Source organism: Rhamphochromis sp. 'chilingali' (assembly GCF_963969265.1).
Source record: "Rhamphochromis sp. 'chilingali' genome assembly, chromosome: 10".
NCBI classification, from domain to species: domain Eukaryota; kingdom Metazoa; phylum Chordata; class Actinopteri; order Cichliformes; family Cichlidae; genus Rhamphochromis; species Rhamphochromis sp. 'chilingali'.
In genome coordinates, this window is record NC_137937.1 from 4,092,159 (window position 1) to 4,109,849 (window position 17,691).

Sequence of the window (17,691 nt, forward strand, 5' to 3'; positions counted from 1 at the left end):
CAGAATTTATTGGAGGATATGACTAATGAAATAAGTAAAGTGAAGTTCTGGCTTGATAAAAACAAATTATCATTAAATTTGAATAAATCTAAACTTATGTTATTTGGAAATAGTAGTTTAAATACAAATGCAAAGATTCAAATAAATGGTGTTGATATTGAAAGAGTCAGTGAAAATAAATTTCTGGGGGTAATAATAGATGAAAAACTTAACTGGAGAGCTCACGTAAGATATATTCATTCCAAAGTATCACGAAGCATTGCAGTACTAAACAAGGCAAAACAGGTATTCGACAGAACATCACTTCATATTCTCTACTGTTCACTGGTTTCACCATACTTAAGCTATTGTGCAGAGGTCTGGGGCAATAACTATAAAACCACATTACATTCACTTTTTACTCTTCAAAAGAAAGCAATTCGAATCATCCACAATGCAGGTTATAGGGAACATACAAACTCACTATTTTTGCAGTCTGAAATATTGAAAATTGACGATATAGTGAAATTCCAAACAGCACAAATTCTATTCAAAGCAAAAAATAAAGAACTGCCAGGTAATATTCAGAGTATGTTTTTTTTGAAAGAAGGAAGTTATAATTTAAGGGGTTTTTGTAACTTCAAAACAATGAAGGTACGTACTACAAGAAAAGGCTTTTGTGTTTCTGTTCAAGGAGTGAAACTATGGAACAAACTGAATATGGAATTAAAGCAATGTCCAAACATAAAACTGTTCAAAAAGAGTTATAAAAATATGATCTTCTCGATCTATAAAGAAAAGGAAAATATTTAAATTAAGTGAATGTCTCTATTTAAAAACAAACAAACAAAAAATTCATGATGTGATATTATAGTATATAGTATATCAGAAATCTGTTCACTATTTTTATTACAAATTATATCAGTAAGGAAGCTGACTAAATATTCACTGATAATTTATGGGACAGGGGTGGGATTAAATAAGTGTATACTTCTTCCCACTCCCTTTCAACATGTAAATTAATCAGAATGTTTTTTTGTATGTAATTTGTATAGTATATATTTTTTTCTCTCATTTCTTTTCTAAATGTACTTGTATATTGTTCACATGTTGAAATAAATTACCAATCAATCAATCTCCTTGGCTGTCGTTATCAGTGCAATCAAACTAGCTTGTAAAATGTGTGTGACTAAGTTGAGATACTGGTGTAGTGGTGATCAGGACTGCATACTTTTCATGTGGCAACTGACACAAGGAGGAACCGGACAACTGTACAATGTCATTGTTTTTTGCTTCAGGTTTTAACACACGCACATCATTCTTAGGCAGTAAATGGGAGATTCCAGTGCAAACTCACACCAGACCACCATCCATCAAACATTCAGCTCCACCCCTAATGAACTTCTGCATGTCTATTTTGAAATGCTTATTCAGTCAAAAGGAGGTTTAGTGATAAATATGAGATGACTAAAGATCGACTTACTAATCTCTGACACAATATGCTGGTAAACAGCTTTATCTGTTGTTATAAAGCAATAATGAAGATAGAAAAGAGCACAAAGGCCCTTTAAGAAACTCCTTCTCCACATCTGATAATGCTTTCCACGTGTTGTGCTGAGTTACTCTGCTATGCAGAAACTGAATTTTCTTTTTATATAAATAATGGCACGCTTGATCAAAATCCTGAATATAATATCCTACCTGACCAGATGTCAACCGTCTGCTGTAGAGCTCGAGCTTCTCTTGTAACCGAGTCGTGATGTCATATCACACGGGAGGAAGGAGTCGAAGGAGCCTAAGAGATACACACTTTGCGTCATCAAAGCAGACAGGCTGTTCACTAGTTAAGACTGTCGTGCTGAAGGCTACGGTAGAGAAATCACAGCAGGGATACAACAGGGCGGTCCAAATGCGTTGCTGTGGTGTTCTCACGCCTTCAAAAAGCAGCAAATAGATGATATGTTTTCACTGACACAGACTTCAGTAAACACAGGCACACCCATATATATTTAGTGCACAACAAAGGTCATCGACTCTGCTCTCGTATATGCTTGTTATTTCCTGTTCTTACATTTGCATTATGTCCTCGATCAGTACAAGCACGCCATCGCCAATGCAGTCCTCACACTACTGCATCTAAATGACTTCAATCAGCAAATGATGGAAGTATAAACATTGCTGTTTGGTGTCCTTTTCTGTGCCAGTCACGTCTTTACATGATCGCCCCTGTCGTTGTGCTTCTTAGCTGATAAGCTCCAAATACTCAGTGGGCAAGTCCATGATTCATAAAAGAAAAAGAAAAAAATATATACAAACATAAAAACTGGACAGACAAGGAAGCAGAGCCACGAAGGCTTGCGCTTGACTAACAGAGACTGTTGAAAATGCTGAAAACGTGAACTTTAGATAGTGGCAGGAAACACCTTCGCTGAGATGGAATGCCAAACATCCACTGTGATGGTGGGACGAGCAGCACAGCGGAGATTAAGGAGCCGTCTGCCTTATATAGGCTTAGACACACCACCGAGTATCCTACGCCGACTCATTACTGCAAGCCTCACATAACAATTGAAAAGAGCATTTCTTCAAGCCGAAGATGTTAAATAGTCAACTTTGAAGAGATCCTGCGAATGTTAGAGACATATTTCAGAGTATACGTGCAGGACAGTAGGGCACAGGGCATGGAGGCATTTTGTTTTGTTTTAGCCCTGACTCACTTACTGTCTTTAACTTTTTAAAGACAATGAGTCAATAACCCGGCTAAGCCAGTTATGCAGAGGAAATTTCCTTATGCAGACAACAGAACAACTAAAAGAAGATGAGCATTACCGCAATTTAGTTCTCACCTATGGTAAAGTCACATAAAATATACATCACAATCCACAGGCTTTCACTGGACTTTAACAGTGAAATATGCGATACTGTTCTCTAAGAAAACTTTAGACTGAGTTTAGCCTGGCTGTAATATTTTGCTGTATTATTATGGACATAATGTAGTAGGCTCAGGTTTTTAGGTGATCTTGACATTTAAAAGTAACTTACAACAGTGAAGCAGGTAACCACAGTTTTATATCACAGTAAACCATAACCCAGATTTAATGTGGACCTACTGGATGCTACAGAAAACCAAGCATCCCAACCACTTACACACACACACAATGATACAACTAAATCTAAACAACAATGCTAATAAATGAGCTTTCTAAGTTTTGTAGTTTTCCATCTCAGCAACAAGTGTTAATGCTTCCTCATGTCGTGTCTGCTCACCTAAATTACCTCGACAGTGCCCGGTCCAGTTTACCGACAGATAAGAGTTGGCTTGCTCCCAACAGCAGGGAGGCACATTTAACGTACAGAAGGAGAACGGAAAAAAAACAGAAGTGTGCAGACGTATTGAACGAGCGTGTTGCATTCAGCTGTTTGGGAATTCCCACAGACTTCAAACAAGAGGGAAGACAAACGCTTAAGCAGCTCGCTGGCTAGCAACCGTAAGCTAACAACTCAAGAAGCTGGACTCACAAAATGGAAACACTGTCTGAACCTGTCTTTCGCTGCCTGTTTGATCCCAACTGCAGACAACTTACCAAACCATAAAGTCAGCTTTCCCTCCACGCTTGTCGAAACAACTTCTAACACAGTGTATCCCGCCAACTTAAGGGAAAAATTACGAGTCGTGACAGTTGGTTAGCAGAGCAGCTAACTTAGCTGGTTTACTTAGCTAGCCAACTGGCTGGCTGGCTATCCCGTCTCAGGTTGCAGTATTGTTGACAGGGATAGACTACACAGGCAACTAGCCGCCTGAGTACTTTCCGCACAATCCAGCTCCACATAGCACTTCCGGCTATTGCTTTCAAAATAAAGTGCAACTAAAACATAAAATAGGATTTTGCTACATAAACTTGTGTCGTTCCAGTAAGAGACAATGACAGTTTGTGCATACAGTATACAAACACTAAGGAATCATTTTTGCTATATAGCACAACTCATCAGGTGTAACGCATACATACATACATACACACACACACACACACACACACACACATATATGCATTACTTAAACTTCCGGGATGAATGTGGATAACTTAACTGGATACGAACCTGAGTATAGGATGTGCTCGGGAAAATATTATTCCATCCCAACTTTATGGCATTAATTACCCGTTCCCATGTTTAAAAGCACAAACCATCAGTTTGTTTGTTTTAAAAAGCTGACTGGTTATTTTCTGTTTGAATGGCGACACCTATTTGAATAAAGAAATCTGCATAATTCATGAACTTCAGATGCATTATGCATTTATTTGATCTCAGACTATTCTTAACCAAGCTTTGACTGCAGTCAGTATACAAAAACTTAAATTTTATTACACAGATCAGGTGGACTAAGACTGCCCTCTTGTGGAGAAAAAAGGTGCTGCGTTAATAAGATCGTGTGAACTGACCTAATTTGATAGTCACCTTCAGAGTTTCACTTTGCCAGACAGGGGGGTAAAGAAGTGTAGCAAACAACCAGTTCTTTGATTGTGCATCTTTTTATTATTATTTGCAACAGACTAGTTATGCTTACCAGTCTATAAACTTGGACAAAATTAAAGGTGAATTAAAGAACCCTCGGGAAAAAAAGAAAAAAGAAAAAAAAAGAAAAAAAAATCAAATCCACTTGTTCTCATTTCACCAGCACTCATTAAGCCAGTAATTCTCTAACTTCACACATTTCCAACACTGAAATAAAAGTTGGGGAAATAATGTTAAAAGTGAGTAAACATCCTACAACAGAAGATGAAATTAAGAAGAAACTGAATGACAAGAAAAGTGCTATTCATGTTTATCCAGGCAGAATATATCAAGAGTCCTGTTGAACCTACAGAACTAATATCTTTTACACAATACTGTGTTTTCACTTCCTGACATTAGAACTTAATGTGTAGGCATAATGTTGGCATTACCAAATACTAGAGCTTTGACTCTGGCAATCCAACAAATCTATACATATGAAGAGCTAGCCCAAGACTGACCTGTGATAAACACTGAAAGATTTACTCACTTGCTGCCTTCTGTATTTAAGTTCCAGACTGATAATGTGTAGGTGCTGAGTATCCTGGAAAGTTTTAAAGGTGTAACGTACCTGCAGCTGGCTGACTGCTATTCTAGTATGAAGCACCCTCAAATTACCCTGTCTATATTAGTAATGGGTCTAATGGCTTGCACATGCATACATCTTGGGTACACGTTGCACTCTTAGCACCGCATGTGTGAACACACATACTCAGGCAGCCAACTTGTGATTGGATCACCAAAAACACATGTTAATGCCATGAACAAGGACAAAGACGCAACACTATGGGGCAGTTTCCTACAATAGACCCCATGATGCACTCAAGTACATGGAACTTACATAAGCCTGAAGCATGTGTAATACTTAGAATGTTAACTTAAATTGACTCATAAGGCTTTCATTGTGACACGAGCATGATGGTGCAAAGCTTTGGCCTTGTTGTACAACAGAAATGCAAGTTAAACCGATGGAAAGACAAACAGCTCGAACAGGTGATGAAGCCAGTGGAACAATGTTTGAAGCAGCATGAACTCAAATCCTTTTCCATAGCTTATAGTTCCAGAAAGATCTGCGTGAAACTGAAAACACAAGCAGTGGGGGAGAAACAATATGATTAAATGAACTTCAGTGTTGTCTACTTTGTGTGAACCATGGATGTGCTGAATAGAAGCTTCTGCTTTTTCTTCTTCTTTTTTCCTCCTTTTTCATCTGAAAGAGAAAAATCCCAGACGGGAGTGAGCGTGTGATCGTCTCTGAACAAACAATGAGTCTAGTCAGAAATATCAGGCTTCGGCTAAGTAGATGTGAGGGATCAGAGGTTCCTGACCTGGTTCAACCACAGGTTGTTGAGAAGAAACTGGACCACTGTCCAACTGCATAAGTGCCTTCCCTAAAGCCTGACTGAAGGAGTTCTGAAAGTTGGGCACTGGGACACGGTCTGAGCCGTCGCTCTCGCCATCGCTGTCTGCTGCTGGGGGAGCGAGCAGCTTATCTGCATGGTACAAGGCACAACATTGAGTTCAGGAAACCTCTTGGTGTTGCAGTTCCAAAAACTGGTTTTACCAGAAATGCACAATAACACAAAAAGCTTTGCTTATTTTCACCCACTCGGTACGTGCAATTTGTAACAACTGATATAACCACATAGACAGGAAGCACAAACAGAAATGATGAGGCTGGGGTTTTATTCTGAGCCAAGGTTCAATATATCAGATTTTACTCCTATGACAAGTTGGGTTTAAATAAAAGTAGCAAAAACTGTGTGACTCTATTATTCCACCTTGTAAGCGGATGTAGGCAGACAAACCCTTTGATGACAACATGGGTACATTATCTGGCTCTTTGCTCAAGTATTATCAGTTTATAAAGCAGACTAAAACTGCACCCCATAAATACAAGCTTACTGCTGTAGCTACTATCACGAGCCAACCAGGCACCTCTAATCAATTTCATTTTAACAGGAGTTGGCATTTTAACTGTGAGATTTCACATTATTCACATTTACAGCTTAACTGTAACAAACAAGGCACCATAACATCTACACTCCTGCATTACCTTTCTTTGGAGTGATCCTGGGCCCAGCATCAGCTCTTGCTTTCCCATCTCTTAGCATCTACACAGGAAACAGTCTTATTAAAGCACTGCTGAGCTATGCCAACCACTTAAGTTACAAAGAATACTGTTCCCACACACACCTGTGCAAAGGACATGCAGTGGGACTCATCCTCCACACTACCCACGACAGGTGACGGCGTATTCAGACTTGGGAATTTCATTCCATCTGAATTGACAGACGTTTAAAAAAAAAAAAAAAGAAAAAAAATTTATGTGTGTCATGGCGTTTATCACCAAAAGCCACACAGGCAGCTGACAGGAGGAAACTCTTATCAAAAAATGGCAGATGGAAGGGGTGATCTTACCAGAGGAAGGGCTGCTGCTGAGGGGCGAAGGAGGCGCAAAGGTGAAGTCAGGCTGGATCAGGGGGCTGCTGTTGTGAGGTGGAGAGCCGAATGCTGGGAAATGCTGAAGGTTCTCCAGTCCAATATGCACCTCAGGATCTGGGGAATGAAAATGCAAGTACTATGGACCTCAATTTCAAAATATGAGGTATATAAAAGGTGTAATTTTCAGGTATACTTACATTTACCCTGCTTCTTGTTCTCCTCAATCTCAATTCGCTTCTCTCTGCGTTTCTCATCTCTCGCCTTCTTCTGCCTCAGGCGTTTTCTTTTCTCCAAGTCATCTAAAAGGTTTAAAGGACGATTTATTTCATCTGAGAAACCTTTACAGTAAAACCCTTAAAACAAGTTTTAAGTGTTCTAACCTGCAAACATGTCCAGAGTTTCCTGGGACAGGACTGGTGGTTGCAGTGCTAGCTCACAGATGCTGAACTCGCACGTGAGTGGCAGATGAGCCAGATAGCGATGCCGGCGGCGGATCTCCTGCAAGAAGGAAAGGGGGATAAATAAACTAAATGTGTTGACTTAAATGAAAACTACATTAAACAACAGAACGTCAGTCTTTTGTTTCTTTGTTTGCTGACCTCTGTGACTGTCTGCCCCACTATCTCCACCACTGTGGCGGTGATGGATTCAGGACTGGCCTCCAAGCTGCCGTATTCACGTAGCAGGCAGCGCACGTTCACGGGATGCAGGAACATCTGCTGGCAGTCGTCAGCTTGACGGAGAAAAATGGAAAGCAGGAAAAAAATAGGGATGAGGAAATTTTACATATTACGGCAGGAATTTTATCCTGGGTAGATGGGTGGAGCAGAGGATCACCAACCTTGGTAGAAATAGTAATAAGGTCCAGGCACCACACTGGCTGAGGGCCGGCCTGACTCTGCCTGGATGGCCGGGCTCTCCTCTTCAAGCTGGAGCTCTGAGGTGGAATCCCCTGTAGCTGCAGGAGGCTCCTCCAGCACACTCTCTAGAATCGCTTCGGGAAAGCCTGGCAGCTCTACATCAGCATCTTCCGGAAACTCTGCCACCTCGTCATCAAATGCTGAGGCGTACTGCAGCACGGGCTAAAGATGAAACAAGACAGAGGCGATAAAAAACCATAACCAGGACCACGCAAATAGGATACATTTGATCCCATCACCAGAGATACAACAATGTGAAAAAGGGTAAAGAAGGTTTAGACTCACCTTGGCACTGCTGATGTTAGTCACCCCTTCTTCCACAGGAGAAGAAGGTTCTTTCATAGTCAGAGAGGACAAGTCGAGGCTGTCTGCATTCTCCTTCTGCTGCTCCAGAAGCTTCTCCTCTTGCTCCTAATCACAAACACATACAGATAAAGACATCATCAGTTAACTGTTTATTTGGCTTCCTTAGACAAAACAAACAAACAAACAAAACACCCAAGAGAAAATGGATTTAGCGGCATAGCAAAAAAACTTTTATTCATACAAATTAAATGCGCTTATTTCACTTTATTTTGTCTATTGCATTATTTATGTCTATGTTGTTATGTCTTAGTTGCCAAAGATGTGCACGTAGCTTTACCTGTAAAAGACAAAGGGCGCTCTGGATGAAGCACCCTTGAGCGTCCTCTTCCTGGCTAAGCTGAGCCTGAAGAATTCCCTTCTCCTCTGCCACCAGGTTCAGGACCTGTGCCGGGGAGGTCAGCAGCAGCTTGGAATATGGACTCAAACATGCATCTATGAAATAAATGTGAACAGAGTTTAAAAATACCTTTAAACTTATATGAAGTCTTATATGAATTTAAAAGTGAAAATTGATCTTGTCCATAAAACTGGCACAGACTTGCCTCCAAAACGAACAGGCTCCTCCACCTTCACCCACTGAGAGCTAGGCAGGGCCACCAGAGCCCCCTTCTCTCTTCGCATCAAGCGCATGGTGATCTTGTCACCAGCCACATACTGTCTGGTCTCCATAGCAACCACACTGCAACAACACAAGCAAGTGGTTAAAAACCAAACAAACCGAAAAACCCTGCGCAAACTAAATGAACCTGTTTTAATATCTCCATGTAGCAGGAGAACTTGTGAGGGCACAGGGCTCACAGGTAAGCAAGCAGCAAAGAACTCATTTGTATATACTAAGAATTATGATGTCTAAATGAGCCATGGGGGGGGGGGAGTAACTCCTCTTCTCCTTTAGACAGATAGCAATGTTTTGCTTCCTTCTGTTTTACCTCTTCAGGTCAGCTGTGTGCACTGCCTCATAGCAGATGGGGCACTTGGACCAGCTCTTGTCACTAAGAGACAGGTAGTGCAGCATGCACGGCCAGCAGAAGATGTGTCCACACCGGGTGATGCGGGCTGCCACAGGAGGGTACAGGCAGATGGGGCACGATGGCACCTCGTGGCTATAGATGCGCTGCAGAATGAGCAGAAATGGCTTGTCAAGACACGTGCTTTCATTTGATTAAATATTGGTAGTTAAGTAAACACTTCCCCGTCAAAACGCGGAGGATAACTCACCACTTGTTGCACACAGTCCCAGTTGACCAGAGTGTCTGGATCAGTGAAGTGAGCCTTGTAATCCTGGTCATCAGTCACCACAAACTGACAACTGCAACACACACAAAGGTGAGATGAATCCCAAACATCGAGTCTCTGCATTCAGAATCATTTTCGTTTGGGAGGCCGCTTACTTGGCCTGCAGAAAAAGCTCCTTGTTGAAGGGCTTGTGCTTGTGGCCCCATTTGTTTCGACGGCCCCAACAGGAGTGGCCTCCGTCTCCGACGCCACCGTTACCTCCACGGGGTTCAAAAGTGAAGTTCAGCAGGTGGTTCAGGCTTATTTTTTTCGGTCCTGCCAACTGAGCCGGGCTGAACTCGGCCCGGCGCGTCTCTGCTACCTGGTGACACGAGGATTGATCGCAATTGACCAAATGAATGTCAACAAGGAACTGCTGAAGTTTTCTCACCACTAAATGAGGTCAGTACAACATCAGCCTTTGGAAACACGCACCTCCTCACGTCGTCCTCCACCTGTAACTCCATACTGTCGTCCTCCACCTCTCTGAGGGGGTCTCTTGTCAAAATTCTTGCTTTTCTGTGAATTGGTGCGGCGAGGGCCGGGGAAACTGTCGGCTTTAGGAAAGGAGGGCTCACGCTTGCGGCTGTAACGCTTGGAGCCTCCATTATTTTTACCTTCTGAAATCCAAATAAAAAATTTTTTTTTAAAAAAAGCCTTAGGGGGGAAACATTTATAAACATCACAATTCAAGCTGATTTGTAATGTGAAAGACCCGATGTCTAAAAACAGTAGATTAAGTCTCCTGTAATTGAGTCTGTAGGTAAAAACTAAGCCTTTTGCACATTTCCACCCCATATAAAGAAAGTGCAAATACAGTTTCTTACAGAGTTCAATGGTGTTTGTTTAGGGCACATCTTAATTCGTGTGTTTTGGATTTTCAGTGCATTTTTTTCAGGATTTAGCAAACAAAATACCAGTTTTCATGCATCTGAAAACAATAGTTTTGTGAAAACTATACAACTAAATATTTATTTACGTACATTAGTAGCTTTTGATTGGTAGCGGAAATGTGTCATCATGTCATAAAAAAAATAAGTAAAACAATGCTGGATGGAAATATCGGGTACTTTTGTGACAGCTGGTGGGTCAAATGTTTTGACAGCTACGTCAGGTCCTTAGCCATACAAGGTAAACAACCTCTGCAGTACGGCTAGGCCCCAACAGGCCACAGGGCAATGGGTGTTTAGCTACAAGAGCACACAATGTGTTTGGCAACCTCATGTGATATTTATGCCGTTTCCTGATATGTGTTCACCTGTTTTGGGTTTAGATTCGCTCGGTGCCGGGCCTGTGGAGCTGGAACGGGGCGGAACCTTGGTGCTGCTGCTGCTGTTGGGGTTTTTCTCCATGTTTGTCTCCGTGCAGTGAACGGTGTTGAGGCCGAGCTCCGGGCAGAGAGCCGCCGAGCTCTCTAGCATAAAACGGAAAAACGGAGAAGGAAAGCGGGCTGCAGTGAGTGCGGGTCAGGCGACGAAGGCCCCGATTCATTTCTGTCAAACGCGGAGACCCCATCACGGCGACATCTTGACCATAAAACAAACCCGAGAAAAAATAAGAGACACGGTTTCGGCGTCTCAAGTTATCGGAGCAGTTGGAAGTGAGGACGAAAAATCGTCACGCGGGGCCAAGACCCCCCGAATTTAGGATTTTTTCTCGCTAAGGGAAACAATATGCCCTTAACAAGGCGATAAATGTTTTCCAAAAGCTGGAAAACCTAAAAATTCCGAGATTTTAGCCAAAAAAAATATATCCTTCAAAACGAGCTTGCACTAATGGCGACGGGTCGCCAGACAGGAACCTGAGAGACCCGGATGTTTCTTGTACTGCCTGCCGATTTGTTTAGTAGTGATGTGTCGGTCGCGAACGAAACGGCTCTTAGAGCCGCCTCTTTGAAGTGAACGACAAGACCCGACTCCTTATTGGGAGCCATGGGTTATTTTTTTCTTTCTCTCACCCTCTCTCTTGCCCTTTTTTCCGCTTCACTCCGCACGCGAGGCTTGTGCTTTGCGCTGGGAAGAGTGGGGAGAGGCGGTAGTTGCACTCGCAGTAGCACAGGAACAGAGCCAGAGAAAAAGAGAGCCAGGGACAACAACGTCACATTAGAAAGGTATAATAATCATCCACAACTATTTTCATTTGCAGATGATAAAGGATTCAGATAGTTTATTCATGTAGGCCCATATGACAGAGAATGTGCATCTTCTTTTTGTTTTCACATTTTAATTTATATTTAATTGTGTTGTGGTTTGCAGTGTTTTGTGTTGTTTCACTTTAAATTTGTTTAAAAGGAAAAAGCTGAAATTTTAAATAGTTAAAAGTTTAAAATGTGAATAGTTTGGTTTTGTATTATATGATTTATTTATTTATTACATTTTATGTGGAGTGAATAAATAAAATTATATTTACGGTGGCCCCTAGAGACAAAGCACGTAAAAACTCCGAAGCACGTACAAACTCCAAAACACGTACAAACCCCGAAGCACGTACAAAACACAACAGAAGTGCTCCAGGATGCTAGGCGCAGTGTTGAGCTTTTGTTACCTAGTGGCTACACAAGCCAGGAAGTACCAGCGACTGGATTCGGTGTGTGGTAGTAACAGGTAAATGAACTTTTTTTTTTTTTATTATTTGAATATATATATGAGTGCTTGTGTATAAATACACAAACAATACACATATGCTTTCAATTGTGTAATTTAAGTGATCTAGGTAGCTCTGTTTTGGAAATTCAGTTAACGCTAGAAATGTGTTTTGGAGTTTGTACTTGCTTTGGAGTTTGTACGTGCTTTGTCTCTAGGGGCCACCATATATATTTATATATAAACATATATAAATAAAACCACAGGGTTTTTTTTACATTAGGAATTCATTTTGTGCACAATTTTATATTATTGTTAATAATAAATAAATTAAAGCAACAAAACAACCTGAAGATCCAGTTGGGAGCCAAAAGAGCCGGCTCTTTTTAGTGAGTTGAGCCAAAAGAGCCGGTTCTCAAAAAAAAGAGGGGGAAATCCCATCACTATTGTTTAGTAAAGAGGCCCGTGCGAGGGATCATGGGAGACGTAGTAATAACGTCCATGTCAGATTAGGATTAGTTTATTGGATTTGGGGTGATAAAATAAGTTTAGTATACTTTTGTTTTCTTCATACTTCGTGTTTTTTAAATAGTTTGTTTGTTTTGGGTTCTTTTTTTTTAATGGAGTCAGCTGGAGTAGCTGAGCCAGATGGTGTAAATAATTGGTGTTACCTTTATACTGGGCCTTGGTGCAGACCCTCAATTTAACTAGGGCCTCAAACTAGTCATAGCCTTTGTTTCTGCCCCTCTCCAAAAAAGTTAAATTTTAAAATGAAGACACATTAACCAAGTAAAATAAACCAGAACCCAAAAACATTACCCAAATGCCTGTCTGAAAAGTTTAGTTTAAGTGTTTAATGCCACAAAGTTTTGGCATTAAGATTTTCAATGTACAAAACCCTTCTAGTTTTCAGATGGGTACATGGGATCACAGGAAGACCTTGTCTACAAATCTAAGTATGCAGCTTGGATACTGCACAGGGGTAAAAGTGGGGGCCTCACCTCATAAGACCATAAATGTAGAAACTAAGATTTAGGAAACAATAAGTTAATTTTATAAGTCATGGTCAGTTTTGGAGTTGGATATTTAGCCCAGGCTTGTTCACTGGTTAATGACTTACCAGTTACAAGGCATTAGCCTAACAGCATGCTCCGTCCACAGTTTGCATTCAGCCCCAGCATTCGCTCTTCAAAACACTAAGATGACCTTTGCGCTGCTGAAATTGCAGCTACTAGAACACAGAACACACACCAAGAATACCTGTTCAGTCTAGTCTTCGTGTTTTCTTCATCAGGCAATGGAAACTTTTATTTTTAAATAGATTGAAGGATATAAAAAAAACAACAACAGCAATAGAATAATATTAAACACAAAGTGAACCCGTCTTCCTTCATTAAATAGGTTCTTTTAGATGTTAAGGAGGAATTGACTTAACCAGGCTGGCGGAGAATGAAGACAACCGGACACCTGCAGCAGATGGGGAATCAGTGAACTTTTATTGAGACAGAGACAACCTCTCAACACAGCTCACATCAGGAGATTCCTAATATTTGCTGTGAGGATGGGTATATATTCTCTAAAACTTACAGGAGGGGGTTGTGAGGAAAGTGCTGCATTAGCAGAAAAACAACTCCATAAAAGGAAAGCGGCCTTGGGTGTTCTAGTCTCTTCGCTTGCAGATATCTTCCACCTGCAGGATGAGGCGATCGCTTCTTATCGCTCTCAAGGCCAAAGTCGTGAGCACACTTTTTTATTACACAGTTGCACAGTAACTTTAAAGCTGAACAATATTTAAAGCTGAATAATGTTTGATCAAATTATATTTTCTTCAAATCCCCCTTTTGACCCATCTTAAATGGGTCAACACACAAAAATAAGTAACATTCAAAGGAACACAGAGACGTGTCGAAGCCTGGCTCGAAAAACTCCTCGGGTCTTATCATTTGTCTTTATCTGTCATTGCAGATGAGGAGAAAAGAGTCCAGGCACCACCCTGCCCAGGGGTCGGCTGCAAGCAGTCTCGGTTCCCGACGAAAGCAGTAACAGCTGTCCTGCACACAAGGAATACAACGAGTCAGTGCAACCAGGGTAGTGACACAAAATTAACAGTTCCTGTAACTCAGCAACCAAAAAGCACAAGTAATGATAAAAATGTGGAGAGTACAGAGTATACTATAATAATGAAAGATATAAACGTGAAAATGTGAAAGAATAAATCAACCGTAAAATAAACCCAGAACGGTAACTGCTAAGGACATTCAAAAGTGAATATGGTAAAACGTGAGGAAGGGGTGTGGAAAAAAAACAATTTATATCCAGTGGTGGGAGTACACATTCGCTCAGGCTTAAGTCCGGAGACCCTGAGAACATCGCTTAACCCTCACAACCCGACCAGACACAGTTCAACCAGATATATCCTTCAAGAGGAAGTGGGTGAGGGAAACAATTAATAACAAACCTAATACAAAACACCACAGAGAAACAACCAGTCTAGAAGCATTTAAACAAGAGAAAGACGATAATGTTCGTCACCCTCACGATCAGGATTATGCCAATGGGAATGAGACCCAGGGCCAGGAAGCAAATAAAGACGCAACATCTTTGCCTGCCTGTCATTTCAGGGGGAAAGGGCCAAGACATGTTTACTTAGCTTGGATGTCTTCCAATAGAGGATGATGGGGCAGAGAAAGGTGGTCCAGTTCCCCCCACCTCGCCAAGGGCGTGTTCTAGGAGTTAAAGAGCAACAACCTGCAATCTGTACCAAAAAATCTTCATAGTCCCACCGGAAAATCATAAGAGTAATAAACGATTCAGCTCAACAGACAAGTATCATGTTCAGGTTTCTCCAATCATTAAATCACTATTATTGCCACAATTTGCTTTATTCACCCTTTGGGCAATGTTATTCCAAGAGAGAGAGAGAGAGAGAGAGAGAGAGAGAGAGAGAGAGAGAGAGAGAGAGAGAGAGAGAGAGAGAGAGAGAGAGAGAGAGCCCCTAATGGCCAGTTAGTGGGCTCTAGGTCAAACTGTCCCCAAATTTGTTATTTGTTATTATTACTTGTTTTCATGTCACTTGTCTGTTTTCTACTGCACCCCTCTCACCAAAGCAAAGCAAACATTAGCAGCACATTGACCGTAGTCAGGCATCCTCATTCCATAGGTGCTATAAAACATTTCCTGTAAAAGAATCACAGTTTTCAAGACAGGGTGTGTCTCCCCCAACACTCTCACCAGAATACAGTGTAATAGCATCCCCAACTCCTAACCCATAAACACCGTTTCTTCACACATCCGCCCAGAAATCCTGTAATAGAAAAACATTAAAACTGTAACCCTGTAGGGAAGAAAATGTAAATGGTAACGCTGCGCAGTCACCTCTGTAAGCAACACAAGACACAAAAATGGCATTTACAGGTTCACTCATCCTCGAATATTTTGTCATCCTTCTACTCCTGTAAAAGAAACCCACATAAATTCATCCACCCTTTTATCCTATCTAGGTGGAGGTGGTTAACCTTGAGTCATGGTCAAGTCTTGTCATCTTTTACCAGTCAGTCCGTTTGTTTTTATTCCCAGTCTTTCATCCATTCATCCGTTCTTTGCTGATAGTGAAACCTGTCGTCGCATCTAGTTTCCACACTCAGCAAAATGACGTCATCTCAAAAAGAAACAAGAACTTGAGTTTGGATTACCTCGCTGAATCCTTTTTTAAACAGGGACTCTCGTTTCTAATTGTCCCCACAAGTGTTTCCTCCAGAACCCATTTCAATGCGGAGAAACTCACTTACAACAATTTTCTCGCCGACGTGTAATGCTTGTAATTTCCGATGTGCAGATCTGCTTAAAGAAAAGATTCACAAACAAAAATCAGTAAATATAAAACAAAATAAAATGAAAAATAACAAAAACAAAATGCAGACGCCCGGGTCTTAGGACTTGTCACTGAATATTCTTCCCATCAATAAAAATACCAACCTAAACCTACACAGAGTCAAATCAACACCACCTCAACCTTTTCATATTCATAAACCTATATGTTTTGCGTTCGTGAAACAAAATTGAACCATTAAGTAAGTTGAGCTCTTGAAATGTTTTAATTCTCTTAATTCTGCCAGTTTATTTCAACACTTATTCAATGACTTTTATTCAACTGCTACTTGGTCACTCGACTTTTACCTGTTCAAATTGCCTAGGGTTCAACAAAGTCTAGATCCCCGTTATCATGAAACTTGAACGGTGTACGATGATTTACTTACAGTAATTTAGCATCATTACTCAACCTAGCTCTACTACTGGCACTGCGTGACTTTTCTCACACTGGAAACCAGAATTTAGTACAGAACTTTAATGCCTCAGGCAATCGCGTTCAAGGGCTGCCCCCCCTTCTCTTCTTCTTTGTCCGTGTGTTCCTCCTTTATTAAATCTCCATCACAATGACGTGGCGCTCTGAAATAAAACTCACACTGTTAATTCCTCGTTTTCACTCTGCACCACTGCTCAGAGTGTTTTCTTTTCTTTTTAGTGTAGAGTAAACAATTAAGTCGAGGCCTTAAGCCCCAGATATCTCGCACGGGCATCATTTTCATAACCAAACCGCTCCGGACTCTGCTCCCCAGACCACACAAATGCCCTCTGGGCTTATTATTATAGCAAATTCTGTATTTGACTTTGTTGTGTGCAGCATTGAGCCTTTGTCAGTAAAGCATTCTTCATTGCAGCAGCTGGAGCATTGTGTGTCACTTCTTAGTAAATTAAATCAACATTTTGATTTTAGTGCATGGGTATGTATCAGTTTTTACTCCCTCAACAAGTGCATAAGTGTTCATGTGTGTGTTTCCCTTCATTCTAAGTAGGCGCATGCAGAAGTGTGTGTTCGTGTGTTGGTATATGTTTGTGTTCATCACCTTCCTGTTCTGTAGTTTAGGTAAACCAGCGGCCTGACGCATGGCCTAGGGTCCTCCCCTCCTCTTTGGGTCTGTTTTCATCCGTTGTTGCAGCTGCCTGCATCTTCTCCTTGTACCTTGACCCTTTTGCTTCTGCCTTCTGCAGCTCTGCTGTTCGGCTCTTCTCAGAGGTCAGCATCCTTCTGCTCACCGTCCCTTTTCCTCCGGGCTTAATGCGCGTCTCGTCACAGCTCTGTCAGCTGACGCAGCCTGGGAATTTCCCCCGTGTAGTGAAACGGGCTTTAGGTTTAGTGCTCTCCGTCTCTGCTGCATGAGATCACTCTTTTGCAGCACTGTTGACATCCTCAAGTTGTTGTTGTGAGTCCAGCTGCTGTGGCCTTCAGGGGTCAAAGGGTCAAAGATGGTCGCGGAGAGGGCAACGATGGTAGAGGGGAGGGTAGGAGTCCAGGTCAGCTTCGGCTCTCAGAAAAAACAAAAACAAAACAAAACAGGCGAACAGGAAAATGATGTTGTGTTGGCTGTGCTGTGTTGGCTGTGTTATCCCGAGAGGGGAGAAACAACGAGATCTCGTCTCCCCCCTTTTTTTGTTTTTGTTTTTTTTTTTTTTTTCACCATATAATCAACTCATAACCCCTCAAGTTGACAGGACAACACAGGTACGTGTTAAAA

At 41.4% G+C, this 17,691-nt stretch overlaps 2 protein-coding genes across 4 annotated transcripts in view; both read right to left on the minus strand.

Annotated features, from left to right (window-relative positions):
* Positions 1–3,768, minus strand: part of LOC308403774 (uncharacterized protein) — a 32,646-nt gene extending 28,878 nt beyond the window's left edge. Inside the window, exons 1-2 of one of the 3 annotated variants that reach the window (XM_080893506.1) lie at positions 3,564–3,768; positions 1,681–1,774 (exon numbers count right to left, since the gene is read on the minus strand). Coding sequence is in view for 1 of the 3 variants with exons in the window: in XM_080893505.1 (XP_080749631.1) it covers positions 3,564–3,571 (8 nt within the window). In the remaining 2 variants the exon portion in view is untranslated. The other 2 variants (XM_080893507.1, XM_080893505.1) reach the window with 2 other exon arrangements.
* A 715-nt stretch (positions 3,769–4,483) lies between these two features.
* On the minus strand, positions 4,484–11,361 carry rnf10 (ring finger protein 10). Its single transcript, XM_080893266.1, has 17 exons — positions 10,795–11,361; positions 9,972–10,156; positions 9,653–9,858; positions 9,480–9,570; positions 9,191–9,375; positions 8,804–8,940; positions 8,539–8,693; positions 8,181–8,306; positions 7,817–8,057; positions 7,575–7,708; positions 7,356–7,473; positions 7,173–7,274; positions 6,952–7,089; positions 6,727–6,812; positions 6,587–6,644; positions 5,859–6,023; positions 4,484–5,740 (listed from the first exon to the last, which is right to left on the minus strand). The coding sequence occupies exons 1-17, from the start codon at positions 10,955–10,957 to the stop codon at positions 5,667–5,669; spliced, it is 2,364 nt and encodes a 787-aa protein (XP_080749392.1). The 5' UTR covers positions 10,958–11,361; the 3' UTR covers positions 4,484–5,666.
* Positions 11,362–17,691: the final 6,330 nt, after the last annotated feature.